Genomic DNA, 23,840 nt, shown 5'->3' with positions numbered 1-23,840 from the left:
CTAACAATTTTCCTGCCTGAGCTGCCTTTAAACCTCGATCCTCATATTTCAGTCTCCTGATTAGCTAGGATTACAGACATGAGCACTTGGGCTCAAAACTTTTAGTTAAACAAGTAACACATTCTCATAATGGGCAAATTAGAAAACAGGATTTTTTTTTAAATAATAATATTAGGAATATTCTTTCAGACTTTTTCTTTGTTCATGTATGCCTATATAATTTCACCAAGCATTTCATTTATTGTGTTACTTTGGCTTCACATTGGTGAAGAATGACTTTGACTTGGGGCATATTCAAAGTGTCTGAGTGCCAAAGAGACCAGCTATCATTTGATGATCTTTGACGGCTCAGTTGGCAGAGTAGTGTTGAGTTCTCTTCCAAGAATTCTGTGGCTTGCTACTTTCGAGCAGGAACAATTTGGCATAGGATGGCCCCTGTGATGTGTTTGGTAGTATTTGTGATATCATTCATTTTACTTTCACTGACTTTTTACTTTGCCCTTTTAGGGAAGCAGGAATACATTAAAGACTAAATGACTTAGTGAGACCATGTATGTTTTGTTTGTGAGCATGCCTACATAGAGGTGTGTAATGGCTACCAAAAGAGCTTAACATCTAGCAGAGACTCAGAGAGTAATGAAAGGAAAATACCTTCCTTTAAATAAATATGGAACAAGCCTAGTGCTGGTGGCTCATGCCTGTAATCCCGGCTATTCAGGAGGCTGAGAGCTGAGGATCACGGTTCAAAGCCAACCCAGGCAGGAAAGTCCATGAGCCGCCAATAAACCACTCAGAAAAAGGCGGAAGTGGTGGTGAGGCTCAAGTGGTAGAACGCTAGCTTTGAGCACAGAGAGGCTCAAGAACAGAGCCCAGGCCCTGAGTGCAAGTGACAGGATAGGTAAAAAAAAAAAAAAAAAAACAGTATGGATCAGTCTCTAGTCATCTTTCAGTTGTAGGACCCAGAGATCCTGAAAGGGCATCATCTCTACCAGAATGCTGAGTCATAAAGAAACTTCTAAGGCTTCAGAAATATGATCATAAGTTCAACTTGATTATGTGAAAGTTCAAAGTTCTTACCATTGATGTTACTGATAGAGCAAACTGTAGTCATCGACCAAAGAATAATCAGGGTCACCTACAAAACGAAGAACATAGCACTAAGCTATTTTTTATAATAAAATCAGTCCTTTCAAACCTTGTCATTCCACTTAAAGATTGGATGACTGGCCTTTTATAAGGATAAAAATATATGTGACACCAAAACCTATCATTAGTTGTCATGACTACAAGCCAGAGAACATTCTAGAAAATGCTGTTAAGATTTCTTTGCTCTTTTTTATCCAGGCCCAGACAGTAACATCTGTAGTGATCTTCAAAACTAAATAAAAGTGAAATCCATATTACCTAGTAGTAATTATAAACTGACACAGAATAATTTAAACCATCCTATCATCCAAAAAAGATATACAGCTGGCGCCGGTGGCTCACACCTATAATCCTAATCTTAGGAGGCTGAGATCTGAGGACCATGGTTCAAAGCCAGCGCCCAGATTCTTGTTTGTTTGTTTGTTTGTTGGTCATGTGGCCTGGACTCTGGGCACTGTCCCTCAGCTCTTCAGCTCAAGGCTAGAGCTCTACCACTTGAGCCACAGTGCTACTTCAGGTTTTTCTGCTTATGTGGTGCTGAGGAATTGAACCCAGGGCCTCATGCATGCAAGGCAAGTACTCTTCCACTGAGCTACCTTCCCAGCCCCAAGATTCTTATAAGTTTCGTTTGGATTCTCTTGCATAAGCTATAAATACAGAGCATCACTTACCAAATTTCACTCTGTGGTAGAGTATTATAATAAGATTCTAGTAATGCAGGCTCATTCTCTCATTCTTTCTGTCTCTCTCCCTCCCTCTCTCTCTCTCTGCCTCTCTCTCTCCCTCCCCCCCCTCCTGTTGTAGGGCTGGAAATCAGGGCCTATGTGCTGTCCCTGAGCTCTTTTGCTCTACCACTTTGAGCCACACCTCTACCTCCAGTTTTCTGGAGATGAGTCTCATGGACTTTCCTGCCCAGGCTGGCTTTAAACCACAATTCTTAGGTCTCAGCCTTCTGAGTAGCTAGGATTACAGGTGTGAGCCACCAGCACTAGCTTCAGGTTTGTTCTCTTGAGAATTTGATTCTATTAAGTTCTTTTCCCTTATTTCAAAATTCTAGTTATTCGGGCTGGGAAAGTGGCTCAGTGGTAGAGTGCTTGCCTTGCATGCTTGAGGCCCTGGGTTCAATTCCTCAGCACCACATAAGCAAAAAGAAAAAAAAAGCCAGAAGTGGTGCTGTGACTCAAGTGGTAGAGTGCTAGCCTTGAGCTGAAGAGCTGAGGGATAGCACCCAGGCCCAGAGTTCAGGCCCCACAATTGGACCAAAAGAAAAAAAAGAAAAGAAACCTAAAAAAATTCTAGTTATGTGCTGGGAAGGTGGCTCAGTGGTAGAGTGCTTGCCTTGCATTCATGAGGCCCTGGGTTCGATTCCTTATCACCACATAAGCAAAAAGAAAAAAGCTGGAAGTGGCACTGTGGCTCAAGTGGTAGAGCACTAGCCTTGAGCTGAAGAGCTGAGGGACAGCGCCCAGGCCCAGAGTTCATGCCCCATGACCGGACCCCCCACCAAAAAAATTCTAGTTATTCAACCATAAATAAAACCTAAATTAAGAATTCCAAAAAGCCTTTCTAATGACATACCTGGTAAATTTTTAGGAATTGGAAGAGGTCCTCTCCTGTAAGAAAGAAAAAGACCTTCAGATAAGTTCTTGTGTTTATAATGTTCTACTCCATGTTACAAGCATATTCTACTGTAATCAGCTCTGGTTTCTAAACTAGAGGGTTAAGAAGGGTCAGATTACTGATGCCACTGATCTGCAGTCCCAGCCTGTTGAAATCTAAGGATCAGAAATCACAAGATACTGACCATACTAGTCAGGAGCACAGAGCACTTCTCCCATAGCCCACTCTGGCATGACTAAAATCTCAGCACGAAATCTCCTCCTTCATCCACATCTTCCTTTGCAGAATGGGAAACACAAACAGATCCTACCTTGTTGTGTTCTTTCATATTAACCGTTTTTGAATAGGGCCTGGCATTCCTAAATTTTGATGGTAAACACGTAATCCCTCTCAAACACTTTCCATCTTTCCTAAAACTGAATGGAAAATTCAACAGCTTAAACTGCTGCTGACTTTATGTGAAAGAGAAGTTTCTCTTCCCTCAAGATTCTTTATAGCAGAATGCCAGGCACTGGTGGCTTATGTCTCTAATCCTAGCTACTCAGGAGGCTGAGATCTGAGGATTGTAGTTCAAAGCCAGCTGGAGAAGGAAAGTCTGATAGACTCTTATCTCCAATTAACCACTAGAAAACAGGAAGTGGAGCTGTGGTTCAAAGTGGTAGAGTGCTAGCCTTTAGCAGAAAAGATCAGGGACAGCACCCAGGCCCTTAGTTCAATCCCTATGACAGAGGTGGCAGAGAGGGCAATTCTTTATAGCAGAAGCAGCAAACATTCCCTGTGGGCCCATTTACCAAATTAATGGTAAAGAGTATAGGCTTTGCTGGCCATCTGGCACCTCTGTTGCAATTCTCCTCGGCTTCAGTGAGGAAACAGTCATACATGATCCATTAATGGCTATGTTTCCATACAACGTTCCTCAAAAAGGCAGAAATTGAAATTTCATTTGACTTCCACATGTCATGAGATAATATCTCTCCTTTTCATTTTTTTCCAGCCACTTAAAAACATAAAAACTCATCTTAACTCAAAAGCCCTAGAAAAAAAATTTAGATCAGATATGATTCACAAGGGGACATAGTTTGCTAGTTCCTGCTTTTTTCTTCATATTTTTATTGTCATTAGAAAGGTGATGTACAGAGGGATTACTGTTTCATATGTCAGATAATGAGTACATTTCTTTTTGGACAATGTCACTCCTTCACTCTCTCCCAGTTTTCCCACGCATCCCCACCCACAAGTTGTCTAGTTCATTTTCAACATAGGGTCGACTGAGTACCACTGCTGCATTTGTTCATTCTTTGTTCCTCCATTTCTGTGCTCTCCGTTGCCTCCCCCACCAGATAAACGAACAAACAAAACAAAAAGAAGAAAACCCTCATGTTTCCATTTCCTAGAATTCATTCAATAAATATTATTTTATATGATCAGAGGCACAGAGGCGCTGCACCTTTGTGTTTCCTTCCCTAAGTGGCTCCTGCTTCTTATAGTCTCTAAGAAAGGTATAGGATTCATTAAAAAAAAAAAAAAAAAGTAATGATGGTCACACTACAGCATGACATAGCCCTCCTTAGACTATGAGTAATAAGAATCCATTTAATATTCATCCTAAAATGCTATTTTTATGTAATGGTAAAAATGTACAAGTTTTATTAATGAAAACTAAACTTGCCAAGCACTGGTGGCTCACAGCTATAATCCTAGCTACTCAAGGGTCTGAGGATCAAGGTTTGAAGCCAGCCCAGGCAGGAAATTCTATGAGACTTTTACCTCCAATTAAACAGTAAAAAGCAGGAAGTAAAGCTGTGCCTCAAGTGGTAGAGCACTAGCCTTGAGGAAAAAAAAAAACAAGGGATAGCACCCAGGTCCTGAGTTCAAGTCCCCATACTTGAACAAACAAACGAACAAGAAAAAACTTTAGTCAGGTGCTGGTGGCTCATACCATCAGGAGGCTGAGATCTGAGGATCAAAATTCAAAGCCAGCCTAGACAGGAAAGTCCATGAAACTCTTCTCTCTGATTAATCACCAAAAAATAAAACAGAAGTAGAGCTGTGGCTCAAGTGATAGAGTACCAGCCTCAAGAGAAAAAAGCTAAGTGACAGTGCCTAGGCCCTAAATACCAGCACAAAAACAAAGCAAAAAAAATCTTTAAAATTTAATACTCCTTCCAACATTAATATTAAAAGCATTAATCAAATATATTTTTCTTCACATGAAAGACAGCAGGCATTACCTTGCCAACTTAGGCCCTGTGGCCTTTCCTGGAGGAGCTGCATTCCGCTGTGGGCAGTAGAAATTCTCGTACATGATGGGTGCTAGGAGAGTCATTGAGAAACAAGACAGTAAGAAGGGGCAGTATCATCTGGGTCTGGAATATCCCCCAAGGACTCAAGTGTTAGAGGCTTGGTTCCCAGCTTGCCATTATTGGGAGGTGTTAGTTCCTTTGAGAGGTGTTACCTATTTGGGAAGATAACTGAGGTAACTATGGTAACTGAGGGTGTGCTTCTGAAAGGCATAGTAGGATCTTGACCCCCATGAAGTAATTAATGATTTTCTGGGCCACATGCTCTCTATCATGACATGCTATGTCACCATAGACTCAAAAGCAATGGGAACAGCTGACTGGGAACTGCAAGACTCTAAGACTGTGATCCAAACTCCTTTTCTGTTATAAGTTGATTTATCTCAGGTATTTGTTGCAGTTACAGAAAGACTAACAACATTGCATGGAGAGCTCTCCTTACCCTGCTACCCGCATTCAACTCACCTGGTGGAATCTGTCCAGTTTTGCGTTGGTTCACAAAATACTGGATGTCCTTCTCAATGCTGCACATTTCTAAACTCTTACGGACTTGTTCATACATCTAATGAAAAGAAGATGAATTGGTAACTAGAGGTATAGTGATGATGATTTTGAAGTGTTTCTTTGCTTGTTTTTTTAATTAAATATATATTTTTATTGTAAAGATACTGTACAGAGGGGTTACAGTTACATGAGCAAGGTAATGAGTACATTTTCTATCAAGCATTGTTACCCCCTCCTTTGTTTTTTCCCCTACTATTCCTTCCCTCCCCACCTTCCCAACTCCTCCCTCTGGCTTTAGACTCAAAAAACTCCTCCTATCTCAGCTTACCAAGTACTAGGACTACAGGTATGTATTGTCATATGCAACTTGAAATAGCTCTTTAAAAAAATTGCCAGGGCATTGTGTAGTCATACCTGTAGTCCTAACTATTCAGAAGGCTGACATATAAGAATCACAGTTCACAGCCAGCCCAGTCAGGTGAGAATCTTATCTTCAATTAATTACCAAAAAGCTGAAGTAGAGCTATGCTCAAGTGATAAGAGTACCAGCCTTGAGCAAAAGTCTCAGAAACAGTGCTCAGGCCCTGAAAAAGCCCCAAGACTAGCATACGTGCATACATGCACACACACACACACACACACACACACACACACACACACACACACACACACACACACACACACACACACACACACACACTAGTTTTTCCCACACTGACTATTTTTGAGATAAGGTTTTGAAAATGAACTATATAACTTGTGAGTGGGAACAGGAGGGAAAAACTGGGAGAGAGTAAGGGCAGGGGTGATGTTGTTCAGAAAGAAATGTACTCTTTACCTGACATATAACTGTAACCCCTCTGGACACCACCCTTATAATATCAGTTTTTTATGAAAAAAAAACTTTGGCTGAACTTAAAAAATACCAATGGAACTAAAAACAACTTACCAAATCCAATGAGATAAGACTAATGTTACACAGAAATGCAAAGAATGATTACTTAACTTCAAGAAAAGTTCTTCCAGCTGAGCGCCGGTGGCTCACGCCTGTAATCCTAGCTACTTAGGAGGCTGAGATCTGAGGATCGAGGTTCAAAGCCAGCCCGGGCACGAAAGTCCATGAAACTCTTATCTCCAATAAACCACTCAGAAAACCAGAAGTGGTGCTGTAGCTCAAGTGGTAGAGCACTAGCCTTGAGCTGAAGAGCTGAGGGACGGCGCCCAGGCCCAGAGTTCAAGCCCCACGACCGACCAAAAAAAAAAAAAAGAAAGAAAGAAAAGAAAAGTTCTTCCATGCAATCCTATGGGTTTTCCACATGTTTAATAATCATTCTATAGTAAGTGTCCCATCTAAGTGAAGGGAGCTGTTTATAAGGTTGTGCTATCCTGATTTAGTGCTTCTGAGGTCTGGGGGCCCTATTACTATAGTTGTGTACAAGTTAATTCTAGGAATAGTGTTGAAGAAAATATTAAGCTCTTCAGTGATTGCTAGCCCAAGTATGGGTCAGTCTGCTAATACTTGCTGCTGTCTGGAGCCATCTCATCCTAGACTAGAGCCATCTCTGAGACTCATATACATGCTGTGACATCTCTCTCTCCAAAACATTAAACTGCATTGAGGTTCTTTCTCTGTTCTCCTGGACAAACATTATTTTTTTTTTGTCAGTCATGGGTCTTGAACTTTGGACCTGGGTGCTGTCCCTCAGCTCTTTAGATCAAGGCGAGCTCTCTACCACTTGAGCCACAGGGCCACTTCCTGTTTTCTGAGGGTTAACTGAGATAAGAGTCTCATGGACTTTCCTGCCCAGGCTGGCTTTGAACTACGATCCTCAGATCTCAGCCTCTTGAGTAGCTAGGATTACAGGCGTGAGCCACTGGCATCCAGCTTTCACTTATTTTTAAAAAAGATTTTTTTTATTACCAGGAATTAATTGTACAGGGATGGTAGGTTATTGTGACATTTCCACACATGTATGTACACCTGTTAACCCCTCTAACACTCTCCATTATCTCCTCTCCCACTTCTTTGTGTGTATGTATATGTGTGTGTATGTATATGCATGTGAACATGCATGCACACACTCAGGCTTGAGCTCAGGACATCATATTCTTGCTTGACTCAATCCTCAGATTTCAGTTTTTTGAGTAGCTAGGATTACAGGCTGGAGCCACTGATGTCCAGGCCTTCCCCTGCTTCTTGAATCAACTCCAATAGTTTCATTATTCTGTTTTCATACATGCATATAAAGTACTTGTGCTTGTGCTACCTTCACACTCATTTACTCTCTTCATTCACTTTCCTCCTCTTGCAGATACCACTCCCTCCTCTCCCCCCGCACCCCCCCCCCCCGCCCTGGCAAGAGACCTTGTTTTCCTCTCCTCTCAATTTTTTTAAGTGTATATTAGTTGTACCAAGGGGCCTCTGTGGTATTTCAACAAACTATGAATTTCTTAATTAGAAAGTCATGGTGGTGGCTGGGAAGGTGTCTCAGTGGTAGAGTGCTTGCCTTGCATGCATGAGGCCCTGGGTTTGAGTCCTCAGCACCACATAAACAGAAAAAAATAGAAGTGGCACTATGGCTCAAGTGGTAGAGCGTAGCCTTGAGCTGAAGAGCTGAGGGACAGCACCCAGGCCAGAGTTCAAACCCCACAACCAACCAAAAAAAAAAAAAAAAAAAGAAAGAAAGAAAAGAAAAGAAAAGAAAGTCATGGTGGTAGCATGGCATGGTAGTTACTCCTATAACTCCAGCACTAGTGAAGTACAGGCAAGGAGATTGTGAGTTTGAGGCTGGCCTGAGTTACATAATGAGATCTTGTCAAATAACAAATGAAGAAAGGAAAGAGGAAATGAGAAAAGAGAGGAGGAAGAGAGAGAGGAAGAGAGAGAAGAGAGAGAAATAAGGAGAAAATGTAAATGAGTGGGTCATATCATCATATTAAAAATGGGCTCGCAGGTTAGGTGTTTGGGACCTTGTATCATGTCACTTGGCTTAGAGTGACTCATTTAACCTCTTGACTTCAAATAGAAGAGGGGAGCAGGGAGATGATGAACTAATAAGCCTTTGTTGGGTTCTTTCCACTCTAAGGAATCCAGTCACAGTGTCACAATCCTCTGTGGATGCTTCCAACTTACCTCATCGCTTGTGACACACTGTTTTGACAGCTGATTCACATGTAACCACAATGTATTCCGGAAGAAGTTTATTCGTTCACATTCTTGAACTTCAAACACCTACAGAAAAACAATTACATGAATATACACATGCACTTGTTTACACTGGTTATGACTTAATGTCAACTCCTCATTATCTGCAAGCTGAGTGTCTAATTTAGGGTACTTCCCCCAGCACCAGGGAGAAAGGTGATAAACTCACCACAGACAAAAAGTACAAATGGATTCAAATTTCATATCAACACAAACAGGACTAGATAGAGTTCTTAGGCAAGAGGAAATGATGATCCCAGGAGACAAAGGTCTAACCTGAGTTCCAGATGATATTTCCAAATGCCTAATGTGCATCTCTGCCCGAATAACCTGCTAGAGCATCAGTTTCAACACACTCTCACTCTGGGGTGAACTAATTGTTTTTCTTTTCTTTACTTTTTTTGCTGGTCCTGGGGCTTGAACTGAGGGCCTGGGTGCTGTCCCTGATCTTCTTTTGCTCAAGTCTAGTGCTCTACCCCATAGTACTATTTCAAGCTTTTTCTGAGTTTGTTGGAGATAAGAGTCTCACAGACTCTTCTGCCCTAGCTGGCTTCTAACTGTGATCCTCAGATCTCAGCCTACTGAGTAGCTAGGATTACAGGTGTGAGCCACCAGCACCCCAGTAATTTGACTGGCAAGATGATTATGATTATTTAAGCAGTTCAAGAGGACATAGGAGACCTTGTACTTGTTTTATCTTTGTGTATGTTTTAAGTTTTTCCTTAATAAAAAAATAAAAAGTTACTACCTGAATAATAGGTTTTTGGGGGGGTTTTTTGTTTTGGGGTTACTAGGCCTTGAACTCAGGGCCTTGTACTCTCACATCTGTTTTTACTCTAGGCTGGTACTCCACTGCTTGGGCTATACCTCTTCTTTCAGCTTTTTGATGGTTAATTGGATATGAAGAGTCTCACAGACTTGTCTTTCCAGGGTGGCTTCAAACCACAATCCTCATATCTCAGATTCTTGAGTAGCTAGGATTACAATCATGAGATGCCAATGCCCAGCTTTGAATGACAGTGTTTTTGAGATGTAAGCAAATATGAGTATTTGAAAACTCAAGCTATTCAACAAAGTGGTTGATAGTCTATTCAATAGTAGATGTTATATATACTAATATATTTTATAATATTGAATACTACAGCATTCACCTTTAATAATATAAAATTTTAAAAGTTTTCAAAATAGGGAGACTAGCATAATGAATCCCTGCCAATGGTTTAAATATTTATCAGTGGGGCTGGGAAGGTGGCTCAGTGTAGAGTGCTTGCCTTGCATACATGAGGCCCTGGGTTTGATTCCTCAGCACCACATACGCAGAAAAAACTGGAAGAGGTGCTGTGGCTCAAGTGGTAGAACGCTAGCCTTGAGCTGAAGAGCTGAGGGCCAGTGCCCAGGCCCAGAGTTCAGGCCCCACAACACACACACACACACACACACATATATACACACATACACACACACACACACATATCAACCCACTGTCCATTCTATTAACTGATATCCCTGCCAACCTACTTCCTACTTCCTGGGCATTTTGAAGCAAATGCATTATTCCACCTGTAAATATTTTACATATATTTATATACTAAAAAATGTTTACACACTAAAAATTATTTTGGAATATTTCACACAGAATAAGACAATAATATAGTGAATACTCACCAATCACCTAGCTTTACTATTTTCAGCCACTGGTAGGTATCATGGATCACATCTGTACATACCTGTCATCTAAGCACTTAGAAAGCTGAGGTAGGAAGAGTTCAAAGCTACCCTGGGCCACATAGCAAGAGTTTGTCTCAAACTTCCCTTAAATCAAAAATTTTTGGCCATCCTTGTACCAGATCTTGTTAAAGTCCCTATGTGATTTTCCTGATCTCTGTCACCTTTCCCCCTTCCCCAGAGAAAATCTAAATGTCATCATTTCTATGCAGGTTCTAATAATACCTATGTATCCATGAGAGGTGTGTCATATTGTCTTGTATATTTTTTAAATTTAAAAGGAAATCCTCATCTGAGCCTTTATATGAATTCATATAAAGTTAAGAAAATAAAGTAAAAGGGAATGCTTTTGTGGGGGGGGGGATGGCATCATGGCATAGAGAAATCAAAGGAGAAAAATTAGAAACCACAAAGGCCAGGTGAGTGTGCAGCTCAATAGTAAAGGGCTTTCCTCCCATGCATGCAGCCTGGGTTCCACCATCACCAAGGATAATGAAGAAGCCACAAAGGCCCACTAGACCTCACACTGGAGGGTCCCTGGTAGCCCCCAAGAGAGAAGTGAGCTTCTTCAGGGAAGCAAATCTCAGACTGGGAAGGCTGAAATAAGAACTTGGAAATAGGGCTGGGAAGTTGGCTCAGTGGTAGAGCGCTTGCCTTGCATGCCTGAGGCCCTGGGTTCGATTCCTCAGCACCATATAAGCAAAAAGAACAAAGCCGGAAGTGGCGCTGTGGCTCAAGCGCTAGCCTTGAGCTGAAGAGCTGAGGGACAGCGCCCAGGCCCAGAGTTCAGGCCCCATGACCGGACCCCCCCCCCCCAAAAAAAGAACTTGGAAATAATTCCTTCAAAAGATTAGAATGGGGCCAAGCAACGGTGGCTCATGCCTGTAATCCTAGCTACTCAGGAGGCTGAGACCTGAGGATTGAGTTACAAAGCCAGCCCAGGCAGGAAAGTCCATGAAATTCTTATCTCCAATTAACCACCAGAACACTGGAAGTGGTACTATGGCTCAAGTGGTAGAGCAAGAAGCTCAGAGCCAGTGCCCAGGCCCAGAGTTCAAGCCTCGTGGCTGATAAAAATAAAATAAAATAAAAGATTAGAATGAGGCTGGGAATATAGTTCAGTAGAGTGGGCACGTATAATTTTACTTTGTTTTGAGACAAACTGGCCTCTTATTTGTGGGCTTTCCTGCCTGAGCCTCCACAGTGCTCCAGTTCCAGTGGTGTGCCATGACACTCAGTAAGCTGATGGGCTGGGAGGATAACAGCTGTTGATGTTCAGGGAACTGTGCCCTAGAGAGCAGGAAAAGGCCAGCTAGATGGGATACGCGCTTGCTAGATGGAAAAAGCCCAGTTTTCTACTCTCAGAGGAGAGAGGGGCCCTCTGAACTAGTGGTTCTCATTCTCCAATGCACAGAGATTGCTGGGCCCCCACTCCCACAGTTCCTGACTCTGGAGTTCTGTGGTTGAGTTGAGAATATTCATCTCTAACAAACCTCCAGTTGATGCTGCTTCTGTTAGTCCTGGGGCCATGGAGTAGTCATTAGAAAATGTGTAGACATGGTAACAGAAACTTGAGGAAGTTACCAAATTATTCTAAGTTCCTCTGGGAAATCGTGAGGTCATGGCCAGAAAACAAAAGGGCTAGTAGTGAAATAGATGGGAAGAGAATTTAAAAAAAACAAACACCTAAAAACCAGTATTCCAAAGCCTACATTTCCTCTCTTCTAACCTAGCAAGTACAGGCAAGGTTCTCAAAGGTAATTACTGTGTGCATCCCACCACTAACTGATTTGGCTGGTTCAGGCCTGCCTAATCAAACATTACACTAAAATGGACACAGTGGTACAGTGTGATCTGGATGGAGAAGAGGCAGAAAGATGAAGTTTGGAGGAGGGGGGGAAGTATTCAAGTTACCTGAAGTTTTTCACTTAATTTCCTGATTTCTAACTTACTCTCAAGCTCCTTAACAAATGAGAATCAGGACACTAAAATATGAGAGCAGAGCAGGGTACTAAGAAATAGATGCACAGGGCTGAAGTCCTGTGTCCCAAACCCCATCCCACCATTCTGAGCTGCTTCCAGTTCCAAGTACCTCACAGGCCTTGATGTGCTCGCTCTGCCAGTCTTCTCGGACCTTGTCCAGTGTGTTGATGTGCTGCATGTACACTTTGTCTGCAGTGGAAGGGAGGGGCCTGGGTTCAGAAACTAGACAGTTGGTCAGAGTTGTGGTAAACTCACAAGGCCCCCACAGAGCTCTGAACAATGTTAGAAAGGCATAATTCCTTCCTTCTCCCTACTTTGTATTCATACACTCTTGACTAGTTTTCAGGATAATAGGTTTAGGATAAGGTAAGCCACCACCAGCCCTCCTCCAATCATGGCAGCAAAGCCCTCACCTGAGTCTTCCACTGCAGTCTTTGAAGTCGCCAGTTTCACAAAAAGCTGTGAGGATACAACATAGCAAGAAAGCAGCTGAGCCAGGCTTACATGAGTAAAACCCATGTAAAAGCAGTGACTATGGAGAGACAAGTTCTAGTCCAAGTCCAGACTAGGTTTCTCTCAAAAGTAAATCATTGCTTTTCATTTTCTCACAATTAGAAAACAGTCATAGAGCATCTTGCCGTATGTCTTCATAAACACACCCCTGCCTCTGATTGTTAATAATCTTATATTCAGATCTTATAATATTACATTTACAATCCTCCCACGAAAAGGCAATCTGACAACAAAGAATACATAAGGTTTGAAAACACATTAAAGAAAAAAGCAGATCTCTTATATGTCACCCCATATGCCTCAACCAGACATGATTTCCCTAAACCCAAAAATATGACAATAGTTTTTCTGGTTCACAGGACTCAAATATCCTGAATGGAGATATTACCATAGGCTTTGGTCCATGTGCATGTGTGTGTATGTGCGCGTGCGCATGCATGCATACATGTTGTGGACATTTTCTGGGGCTTGAACTCAGGGCCTGGGTGCTGTACCTGAGCTTTTATGCTTAAGGCTACTACCACTTGGGCCACAACTCCTTTGGCTTTTTTGGTGATTAATTGGAGATAAGATTATGAGGACTTACCTGCCTGGGCTAGCTTTGAACCATGATCCTCAGATCTCAGCCTCCTCAGAAGCAACTGGCACCTGGCCATGTCCATTTTATAATTAAGATTCTTAGTTACACCCGGGTGTCAGTGGCTTACACCTATAATCCTAGCTACTCAGGAGGCTGAGATCTGAGGATCATGGTTCAAAGCCAGCCCAGGCAGGAAAGTCTGTGAGACTCTTATCTCCAATAAACCACTAGAAACCAGAAGTGGTGCTGTGGTAGAGCACTGAAGAACTCAGGGACAGCATCCAGGCCCAGAGTTCAAGCCCCACGACTGACAAAAGAAAGAAAGAAAGAAAGAGAGAGAGAGAGACAGAGACAGAGAGAGAGAAAGAAAGAAAGAGAGAGAGAGAGAGACAGAGACGGAGAGAGAGAAAGAAAGAGAGAAAGAAAGAAAGAAAGAAAGAAAGAAAGAAAGAAAGAAAGAAAGAAAGAAAGAAAGAAAGAAAGAAAGAAAGATTCTTAGTTACTTCTTTGATAGAATTTCTTTTTTTTTTTTTTTTTTTGGGTCCGGTCATGGGGCCTGAACTCTGGGCCTGGGCGCTGTCCCTCAGCTCTTCAGCTCAAGGCTAGCACTCTACCACTTGAGCCACAGCACCACTTCCAGCTTTTTTCTTTTTGCTTATGTGGTGCTGAGGAATCGAACCCAGGGCCTTGAGCATGCAAGGCAAGTGCTCTACCACTGAGCCACCTTCCCAGCCCCTTTGATAGAATTTCACTATGTAGCCCAAGCTGACCTCAGACTTGTAATCCTCCTGTCTCAACCTCTCCAGACATGTGCCACCACTCTCAGTCCTTAGTTGACTTTATATGAATATAGGTAAATCTCAATTTTTTCAGTTTGGGGATCCTCCTAGTACCTTTTCTTGTTGTTTTGGGTTTACTGCATTGGCACTCCGGTGCACAGCTTGCTCAGCCTCATCTTTGTCCCGGCATTTCTGTTCATAAACCTTCTTTGCCTTTGTTATTATGAACAAAGAGAAAAAGGAGACAAATGAGTACACTGTAGTCCTGAAAAGCAGTCCCCTAGTGCTCAAGCCCAGCACAGATGGGGACTCTGGCTAGTGTTGGGATTACCATTCGTCATGGGCTTCGGAGAGCAAATGCTCACTCTGTCTATCATTTTACCTTCAGGATTTCTAAGGCTTTAAGAAAAAGGAAAGCCAGGCCACTTAAGATTGGGTTTCCCCTAAAACACCACACTAATAAATAATAGTATCATTGAAATGTTATTTGAGTAAGGATATACTCTTTCACAGCACAGGATTTCAGAAAATATCACCATTACTCCTCCCCTCACAAAGGCAATGAAGTGTGACTCACATCCATAGTTTTCTTGAACTGTAAGTTTCTTTGTTTATGAGCAGCATCCATTATGAGTTCTGTCTGTGAAGATAATAAAAGTATTTTTATTAAACACAGAAACCATTATTAACATTAGAGTAACTTGAAGCTAAATAGTCCATATGAATTATTCTGTGTAGTTCTCAGACCTCCAAGAATGCAGGTTCTAATAATAAAGATATATTCTCTCAGCAGAACATGGAAACTAAAAACAATCTGGCCAAGGTCTTATGTCTAATTGACAATGACCTTTGAACTTGGGCCATGGAACACCAGAGATTGAACCCCAGGTTTCTGTAGGCTCATGGATCACCTCTGAGCACTCTCTTCAGATTAGCTGAAATCAAGGAACTTTGGTTTCATAAAGAAATTTTAGGACTGGGTGTGGCTCAAGTAGTAAAACATTTGCTTTGCATGAATGACGTCCTGAGTTTAATCCCCAACACTGAAAGAATTCTAAAAATGTAAATACCGGATTATATTTTAAGAGTAGTCTTTAGTGTCAAGATACATTGTACTCACAAATTGACCTGTTGGATTGAAAATCCTTGGTACAATTACGTATAATTAAAAAAATAATGGGCTAGGAACATGGCTTTGTGGTAGAATGCTTGCCTAGCATGCATGAGGTCCTGGGTTTGATTCCTTGGTACCACATAAACAAAAACTAAATAAAATTAACTTTAAAAAAAAGAAGTAAAAAAAAGAAGTATTTTTAAAAGGAAATGTAAACAAGAAAACAATAATAAGTTATGAAAGTAAAAGGCGATAGAACGCCAGGTGATAGAACGCCAGCCAGTGAGTGAAAACATAAGATACCAAGTCCAGGTCTTAGACAAAAAAGTAAATAAATAAATGAAAATAAACAAAACAATAAATCTATAATAATGTGTTTTTAATATATAAAATAAACATTTGAGGAAAAGAGAGGTACTTATTCTGTAAGTTTATGTCAATGCAACTAAATTAGTAACATAAACATCCATTTCTATGGTCCATCAGTGACACGCCTTTTGTTTTTCTAGCTGGGTTTGTTACTGCTGCTGCTGCTGCTTATTTGACACAAAGTCTCACTCTGCAGCCCAGGTTAGCCCTGAATTCATGATCTTCCTGTCTTACCCTCACAAGTGCTAGGATTACAGGCATATCTCACTTTGCCTGGCACCAGTGACAAATCCTTTCCCAGAAATATTGCCCAGGCAATATGAAGGAAGGAAGTGTTTACAGGACAGCTAAAAGACACTGCTATGCTATTCCTTTCCCTGGTTAACCTAGCAAGGGTCAACTCTTCCATCAAGTTCATTTAAGAGCAATATCTTCATCATTGTGGCTGGAATGATAATGGTGCTAATAATAAAGATATTATCTCTCAGGGGCTGGGGGGTTTAGCCCAGTGGAAGGGGGCCTGCCCGGCGTGCACAAGGCCCTGGGTTCGGTCCTCAGCCCTGGGAAAAAAAAAAAAAGATATATCTCTCAGATACAATCATAATGCCTCACATTTATCAGATGTTTCAGAAGTGGAAAAAGACTGTCCCATGGGCCATATAAAATTTGATATAAAACAGGACAGACATGCATACTTCTCATCAGCTGCCCATGGCTTATCTGCCTGCATTAATAATTTTCTATGGCCTATAAATGATGATATAAACATCCAAATGGCCCTTTGTAGAAAAAAGATTCCCTAGCCCTGTGTGCTAAGCAGTTTTCATGCACCACAACAATAGTATGAGTACTATTATTTCTATTTTCTTGATGGTAATAAATTTAATAAACTTACCCCAAGTAGCAAGTATCAGCAAGTAATAGAGCTAAAACTTGAACCCAGGAGCCTGACTCTGGTACTCTAGTTCCTAGTCATTAACCTAAAGCACCATTATCCCTATGATAGCTCAATAAAACCAACCAGCAGAACAAACTGAGAGATACAATGACTTCAAAATGAGCAGTGACAGTGATTTTGTGCAAAAATGATAAAAATAATATTGACAATGAAATTCAAATGTAATTGCTTCTGAATCTATTAAAAACTAAGGGTTGCTGGGGTTTTTTGTTTGTTTGTCTGTGTCTTTGTGCCAGAACTGGGGCTTGAACTCAGGGCAGTACTGGGGCTTGAACTTAGGATCTGGGCCCCATCACTTTTTCACCCAAGGCTAGGGTTCTACCACTTGAGCCACAGTTTCATTTATGTCTTTTTGCTGACTAAATGTACCTAAGAGTCGCATAGACTTTCTTTCTTGGGCTGATTTCAAACCTAGCTTCTCAGATATCAGTCTCCTGAGTAGCAAGGATTACAGATGTAAGCCACCAGTGCCTCAACTAGAAATTAAGTGTTAACCCATTACCATATACATAGATAACAAAATATTTTCAAGATTATAGAGTATTTGAGATAGTCTCACTTCCAGGATGAACTTTGTGGAGAACATGAAATTCCCTTGAAAGAGTCCCAAAGGGCCTTCAGAGGGCCCAGTAGTCATCTTCCAGCCTGGCTGAAAAACAGGTACCAAGAGATGGTATCATCTGCTAACAGGAAAGAAGATAGAGACACTGAGAGCAGACAAGGCTTTTACTTCAACTCATGGCAGCTTTTTGTTATGACAGGCAGGGCTGTGGTTCACAGAAGTGACTGTGCCCCTCTACCAGGAGGAAAAGCCAAGTTTCCTGATTTAATAATGCTTCCTGATGTGCTCTGGCTACTAGAGTACATCGGTTAGCAATGTTGTTTTATGCCATCTCCTTTTTAGTCCAAATACACACTTCATCACTTTTCCAGTTTGGAGTTGTTACTGTCTTATAGTTGGTAGGTTGAGACAGGTCTCCTTATCTCCAAGTTCAAAAAACAGCACCTGCTCCAAGCACCTCGTAGGTGTTGCCAGTATCACCACTGACAAATATTTTCACTTCCTATCTGCCTTCAGGAATTTCTGGCATTTGAAAGCTGGCAGGAACCTAGAAAGCAGCTACCCAACTCTACCCAGATACGAGAGAGTCTTGGCATCCCAGATTTCACATGCTTTGCTCAAGGTCACCCAGTGACCTTCTGTCTACTATACCAAAAATAAGCCTCCTTTCCCTAACCATGACATGTTTACTTATAGGCTGACCCCAGAGAGTGAAAGCTTCTTTTTCAGATATGCTGAGGGGGCAGGGAGAAGGTCCTTCTAAAACTCAGACTTTTTCTTTGCTCAGTCCAAATCTGGTGGAAATAAGAATTTTATTTGGCTAACACAAAGGAGAGCAAAACCACAACCATTTGGCTCTAGGATGGGAAAGAATGAGGGAGGGAAAAAGGAAGGAGAGATTTATGAATGACCCAAATAACTGGAGGCAAATTCTTGAAATAGCTGCTTTATGGTCTGTTTTCCTGCTTGCCTATACTTTTCACTCTGATTCTACAAACTGGAAGCACCATTCTCAGTAACAAAGAGGCTCCTGGCTTTGGAAATGGCTCTCTACACAGACAGCACAAATCCCTTCAAAACCACTCTGACCTTCTCCCATGATTCCAAAACAGTGTGAACACCAGAGGACAGAATGATTGGCCATTTTCTGTCTCTGTCCTATCAAAGACATTTCTGGGATGGAAAATAAGCCTCAGCATCCTTAAACATCCAGATTTCTGAGCAAAGACCCCTTCCTTATCTGCCAACACCAGGGGTTTCCTGGCCTTTTACTGATGGTACTTTCACACTTTCTGCCAAGAGGTTTTCCTCAAACTACAGATGAGGTTATACATCCCCCACCTCTGATGCTCAGATGTCACCTTCTTTTCCCTATCTCCATAGAAGTCTCATCATGATTTATCGTTTTCTAGAGTCACATCAGTCTATCTGGACATGCTCTATGCTTAGTGACAGTGAGATAGCTATGTCCTTCTTGGTGTCCATCCTTAGAAAATATGAGCTTTATGAGTGATTAGCTATAAATGTCTGACCAGCCATTCTACCGGTGGGTCTCCTACCAGTAAGGTCTGCCCCGGGCCATGCAAGCCCCGTGTGGATACTTCCCTACCTCTTGGATAAGTTTCTACCCAGTATCTGTGTTACCAAGGTAACTGGCATACCAGGAAGCAGTCATCTCTCCCTCCTGTTAGGTTATATCCTGGGCTGCTCCTAGTCTAGCTTCCCATGTGACCACAGGAAGGGTCCCAGGCCACAAGGTCACATCCTTTCCCCTACCTGGACACACCTTTCCCCCACCTGGCCACACCTCTTCCTGTCCCTGACCTAGATAAGTCCTGGCCCAGTGATGAGTTGCTCCTTTCATCTATGCCTTTCCACCATGCTTGGCAGGACAGCAGTTCAGTAAATAAACTTCTTTTTTTGGAGGGGCGGGGGGTCAGTCGTGGGGCCTGAACTCTGGGCCTGGGCGCTGTCTCTTAGCTCAAGGCTAGCGCTCTAGCGCTTGAGCCACAGCGCCACTTCTAGCTTTTTTCTTTTTACTTATGTGGTGCTGAGGAATCGAACCCAGGGCCTCAGGCATGCAAGGCAAGCGCTCTACCACTGAGCCACCTTCCCAGCCCCATAAATAAACTTCTTTTCCTGCCTGAATATCACTTGGTGTTCTCTTCATCTGTTATCTAATGAAACCTACCTATTTAATATACCCATTTACTGAAAAAATCTAACTCATGGTTTTCCTTGAAAAGTAGAAATGCCTTCATTTCCAAAAAGCAGAAGGTCATAGTGTGTAAAGTTTGACCACTGAAAATGAGAAGTTAGTATTGACACATTTTCTCCTAACATGTTCGTTTTATCTAACTACAGAAATGATGAAAATCCTGAGCTCACTGTGATGCACAAAACTGCAAATTCCTTAATGAACTTTGGACTTGTCAATGTTCTGAATGTATCTGCCTGCTAGAGAGGGAAGTTGACTGATAGCAAGGAAGCTAAGCATAAACTAATCTATTGCTTAACAGAATTCACAGCATGCTCTAACAATAACGACTTGTTCTGTGTAACTTGTTGGAGGGGAAGTTTCAGAAGCTTTGCAAAAGCATCAAAATTCTACCTGAAAGGAACAGTGCTGGGCTGGGAAGTTAGCTCAGTCGTAGGGTGCTTGCCTCACATACATGAGGCCCTGGGTTCGGTTCCTCAGCACCACAAAAATAGAAAAAAGCTGGAAGTGGTACTGTGGCTCAAGTGGTAGCGTGCTAGCCTTGAGCTGAGGGACAGTGCCCAGGCCCAGAGTTCAGGCCCCAGGACCAACCAAAAAAAAAAAAAAAAAAAGGAACAGAGCTTCTCAAAGACACTTAAAAATATGAGGAATGACTCTCCTCTGATCATACTGAAGGTATTTTGCTTCTGAGAATAAAATTTTAATCTCCATAGAAAGAAGGGCAAGCCTGGAACTGTCCTGTAAAAGGATCTGGCCATCTAATTGATTAACATACATAGTGTGGAAAAAGATTTTGGGACAGATGTCCTCCTCGTGTCTAATACATGAGCTTGAGAGAATGTGTGAAAGTACCTGACACAGTTTTCTGAAATATTCATGTCTGCATTTGCTTCTGGAAAAGAGGTAGAGCACAAGAATAGGCTGAGAAATGGGATGAAGCTGCGGTTTGCTAAGAGCAGTGTTTGAGGTAGCTGTAAGGCAGGCAGGCAGGATCTTAAGATACCAATACTAACCCCAGAAACCAGTAGCTACCAGGGACCAGTGGACTCATACAAGGCAAAGTTTCCAAGATAGAAGGAGGGGTGGAGTAGGGAAAGGAGGGAAGAGAGGAAGGGAGAGAAGAGAGGAGAGGAGAGGAGCATTTTTGTGTGGGTGTGGAAACTGAGCTTTTCTGCAGGAAGAAAGGTGACATTTCATACGTGTACAAATCCAACCTTTTTCTGTTGTAGCTTTTGCTTTTCCCTGAATTCTTCCATTTTCCTGGCCTCTTCTCTTAGAGTTTGTGCAAGGTGAATGTGACATTGAGCCACATTGTCTATTTCTGCAAAAAAAAATTTAAGACAATAATTAAGATCAAATATATGTCTAAGCTTATGCCTAAGCTCAAATATACAGGACTATACAATATTCTAAACACACACACATATATACTACTGCTACCATGACTAAACATTGATATCTTCATCTTACAACATATGTTCTGAGTATCATTGTTGAATTTGTTTACCCTTTGTTCCTCCATTTTTATGTCCAAAGACAGATAAATGAAAAAACAAGACAAAAAGAAGAAAACAAAAACAAAAAATCCCCATGTGTTCTGGTCCCATCCTGTAAGATTCTGAACTACTGCCACAGTAGAATATTATATACATTGTTGACCATAAATATATAGCATATATGGTGAATATATAGTCTCTATATGGCATATATGTGATATATGATAGCTATAACATGTATATATACCATCACATACATGACATATATTGTGTTTCCTATATGATCACTGACTTATAACCTGCTCCTCTGCCATTAGCTGGTCATATAGAAATTCCTTAGCCCACCTTGTCAGATAAGAAGTCAAAGACCATCCTATTCAAAAAAATTATTTCCTCTGGTAGGACACCACTTACCTAACTATAGAAACACCCGAAGCACAGGTGTTTAGAAAGCCTCCAGCTTTTCTAAAGTATAGAAAGCTTCAGAAGCAGAGTCTGAGCACTGTAAGCTCTATAGGACACCTTAACTGCACAATTCCCTTTAAAGAGCAAAGTACCAGGCCTCACCCTCAATTTCTCAGTTTCTAGTGTGATGACCCCCCCCCCAAAAAAAGAATATAAATGTGCAATTAGAAACAGAACAAAATCATTGATTATTAAGAATAGGGCCAAACCTGAAAGGCAGGATCTCCCTGTAGAGGAAAAAAAAACTCCAGGCTAGTCATTAAAAGGAGAAATTCCAAAGATAAAGGCTTGAAGTAAATTGAAGAGTTAAACAACGAGTTACTACCATTTGGTAAATAACAGTGAAACTAAGAAAGAGCCAGAAAACCTGGAAGGTGGTTTGATTTTGGGTGGGATAAGTAAGAGGTTTGGAATGTGTTCTGGTCAATATCAATTAAAACCAAAACCGGAAACTGAAAAAAGGGAAGTTGGGATAAGAACTTTGCCTTGTGACTTATTGCCTTGGCTATTGGAATTGTAATTGCCATTTTGTAACCAGTAACTGCTAGCTCTGCTTCTGTAACTTGCTTCTTGGTCAATTGCGAAACTACCACTGGTCACCTGTGGGTGGCCCCCTTGCTGGTATTTTTCCTATATAAGCCTACCCCATTTTGAGCTTGGTTGCTGTTCACTGTTGCCAATTGTGGGTTCCAGTCCCGCCAGCCCCGGGAAATTGGGATACTTCACTAGTTGTCACCACAATAGAATAAAATCCTGCTGACTGGCTTGTCACCAGGCGCTTATGCCTATAATTCTAGCTACTCAGGAAGCTGAGATCTGAGGATCGCGGTTCAAAGCAAGCCCTGGGCCGAAAAGTCCATGAGACTCTTATCTCCAATAAACCACTAGAAAAACCGGAAGTGGCGCTGTGGCTCAAGCGGTAGAGCGCTTGCCTTGAGCTGAAGAGCTGAGGGACAGCGCCCAAGCCCAGAGTTCAAGCCCCACGACGGACCAAAAAAAAAAAAAAAAAAAAAAGCTGGACATGGGGCTGCGACTCAAGTGGCAGAGTGCTAGACTTGAACAAAAGACCTCAAGGGCAGAGCCCAGGCCCCAAGTTCAAGCCCTATGGCCAACACACACACACACACACACACACACACACACACACACACACACACACACACACACACACACACACACACACACACACACACACACACACACACACTTCTGATGGCTGAAGTCCAAGTTAGATTTATAACCAAAGGCAACAATACAGAAAGAAGAACTTGGAGATTAAGAAAGCCTACTGATGGCATGGTAATTCCTGCCTTCCATCTAAACTCTGGGTGGAGACAAATAGATAATTAGCCATACCTTGAGTTCAAGCCCCATGACTGGCACACAAACAAACAAAAAAAATTCTGCTGGATGAAGTCCAAGTTAGATTTACAATAAAGGCAACAATACAGAAAGAAGAACTTGAAGATTAAGAAATCCTGCTGAGGACAGGGTAACTCCTGCCTTCCATCTAGCTTCTGGGTGGAGGCAAACACATTAGCTATGAGAAAAACCACACAAAAAGCTGTTATCTTTTCCACTGAAAACAATGCAGAAAAGTAGAACTTCACTCCAGCAGATATGACCCTGACAGTGAATATCAGTATTTCCAAAGACGCAGTTTCCTTTCTGATCCTTTCTCATACTCAAGATGCATGTTTAAACTAGAATGCCCAGGGGAAACATTTATAAAAGAAATCCAAAAACAAGAGGGAGCTCCATTCCAATAGGATGTCTTCCTGAGAGGATGACAGAAAACAGGGGAAGGGATCCTGTCATTCATAGGACAGCATCCTGACTCTAGGGATAAAAAGAATAAATTAAGAATTAAGAGAACACTGAGATCTGAAGGATGTGGTTTGAAACCAGCCTGGGTAGAAAAGTCCATGGAGATTCTTATCTCCAATTAACCAGCAAAAAGCTGAAAGTAAGATGGAAGTAAGTGGTAGAGCACCTGTCTTCAGTGGAAAAACCAAGTGAGAGCTTGAGGCCCTGAGTTCAAGCCCCAGTATTGCCCCTACACCATGTATACACACATACACACACATACATACACATACACACACACACACACACACACACACACACACACACACACACACACACACACACCGAATCTTGAAGAAGAATATGAATGTGAATGTCTTGACAAGACATTCACAATTTACTGAGGCAACATCTGTTTTTTTTCTTTTTTAAAAAAATTTTCAATTAATTTACTTTTTGCCAGTTCTGGGGCTTGAACTCAGGGCCTAGGCACTATC

At 41.8% G+C, this 23,840-nt stretch overlaps 1 protein-coding gene across 1 annotated transcript in view; it reads right to left on the bottom strand.

Moving 5' to 3' along the window:
• Pstpip2 (proline-serine-threonine phosphatase interacting protein 2) overlaps window positions 1-23,840 on the bottom strand; it is an 80,520-nt gene that overhangs the window by 4,662 nt on the left and 52,018 nt on the right. The window contains exons 5-14 of the mRNA XM_070029231.1: window positions 20,791-20,897; window positions 14,933-14,995; window positions 14,470-14,568; window positions 12,897-12,942; window positions 12,593-12,672; window positions 8,704-8,802; window positions 5,532-5,628; window positions 4,998-5,079; window positions 2,725-2,759; window positions 1,078-1,135 (exon numbers count right to left, since the gene is read on the bottom strand). Coding sequence (XP_069885332.1) covers window positions 1,086-1,135; window positions 2,725-2,759; window positions 4,998-5,079; window positions 5,532-5,628; window positions 8,704-8,802; window positions 12,593-12,672; window positions 12,897-12,942; window positions 14,470-14,568; window positions 14,933-14,995; window positions 20,791-20,897 — 758 coding nt within the window. The 3' untranslated portion in view covers window positions 1,078-1,085. The remainder of the gene's footprint in view (window positions 1-1,077; window positions 1,136-2,724; window positions 2,760-4,997; window positions 5,080-5,531; window positions 5,629-8,703; window positions 8,803-12,592; window positions 12,673-12,896; window positions 12,943-14,469; window positions 14,569-14,932; window positions 14,996-20,790; window positions 20,898-23,840) is intronic.

The sequence above is a fragment of the Dipodomys merriami genome, unplaced genomic scaffold (assembly GCF_024711535.1).
Source record: "Dipodomys merriami isolate MVZ:Mamm:240054 unplaced genomic scaffold, mDipMer1.0.p SCAF_2, whole genome shotgun sequence".
NCBI classification, from domain to species: Eukaryota; Metazoa; Chordata; class Mammalia; order Rodentia; family Heteromyidae; genus Dipodomys; species Dipodomys merriami.
The sequence above is the reverse complement of the archived record's forward strand: the minus strand, read 5'-3'. Positions and strand labels throughout refer to the sequence as shown.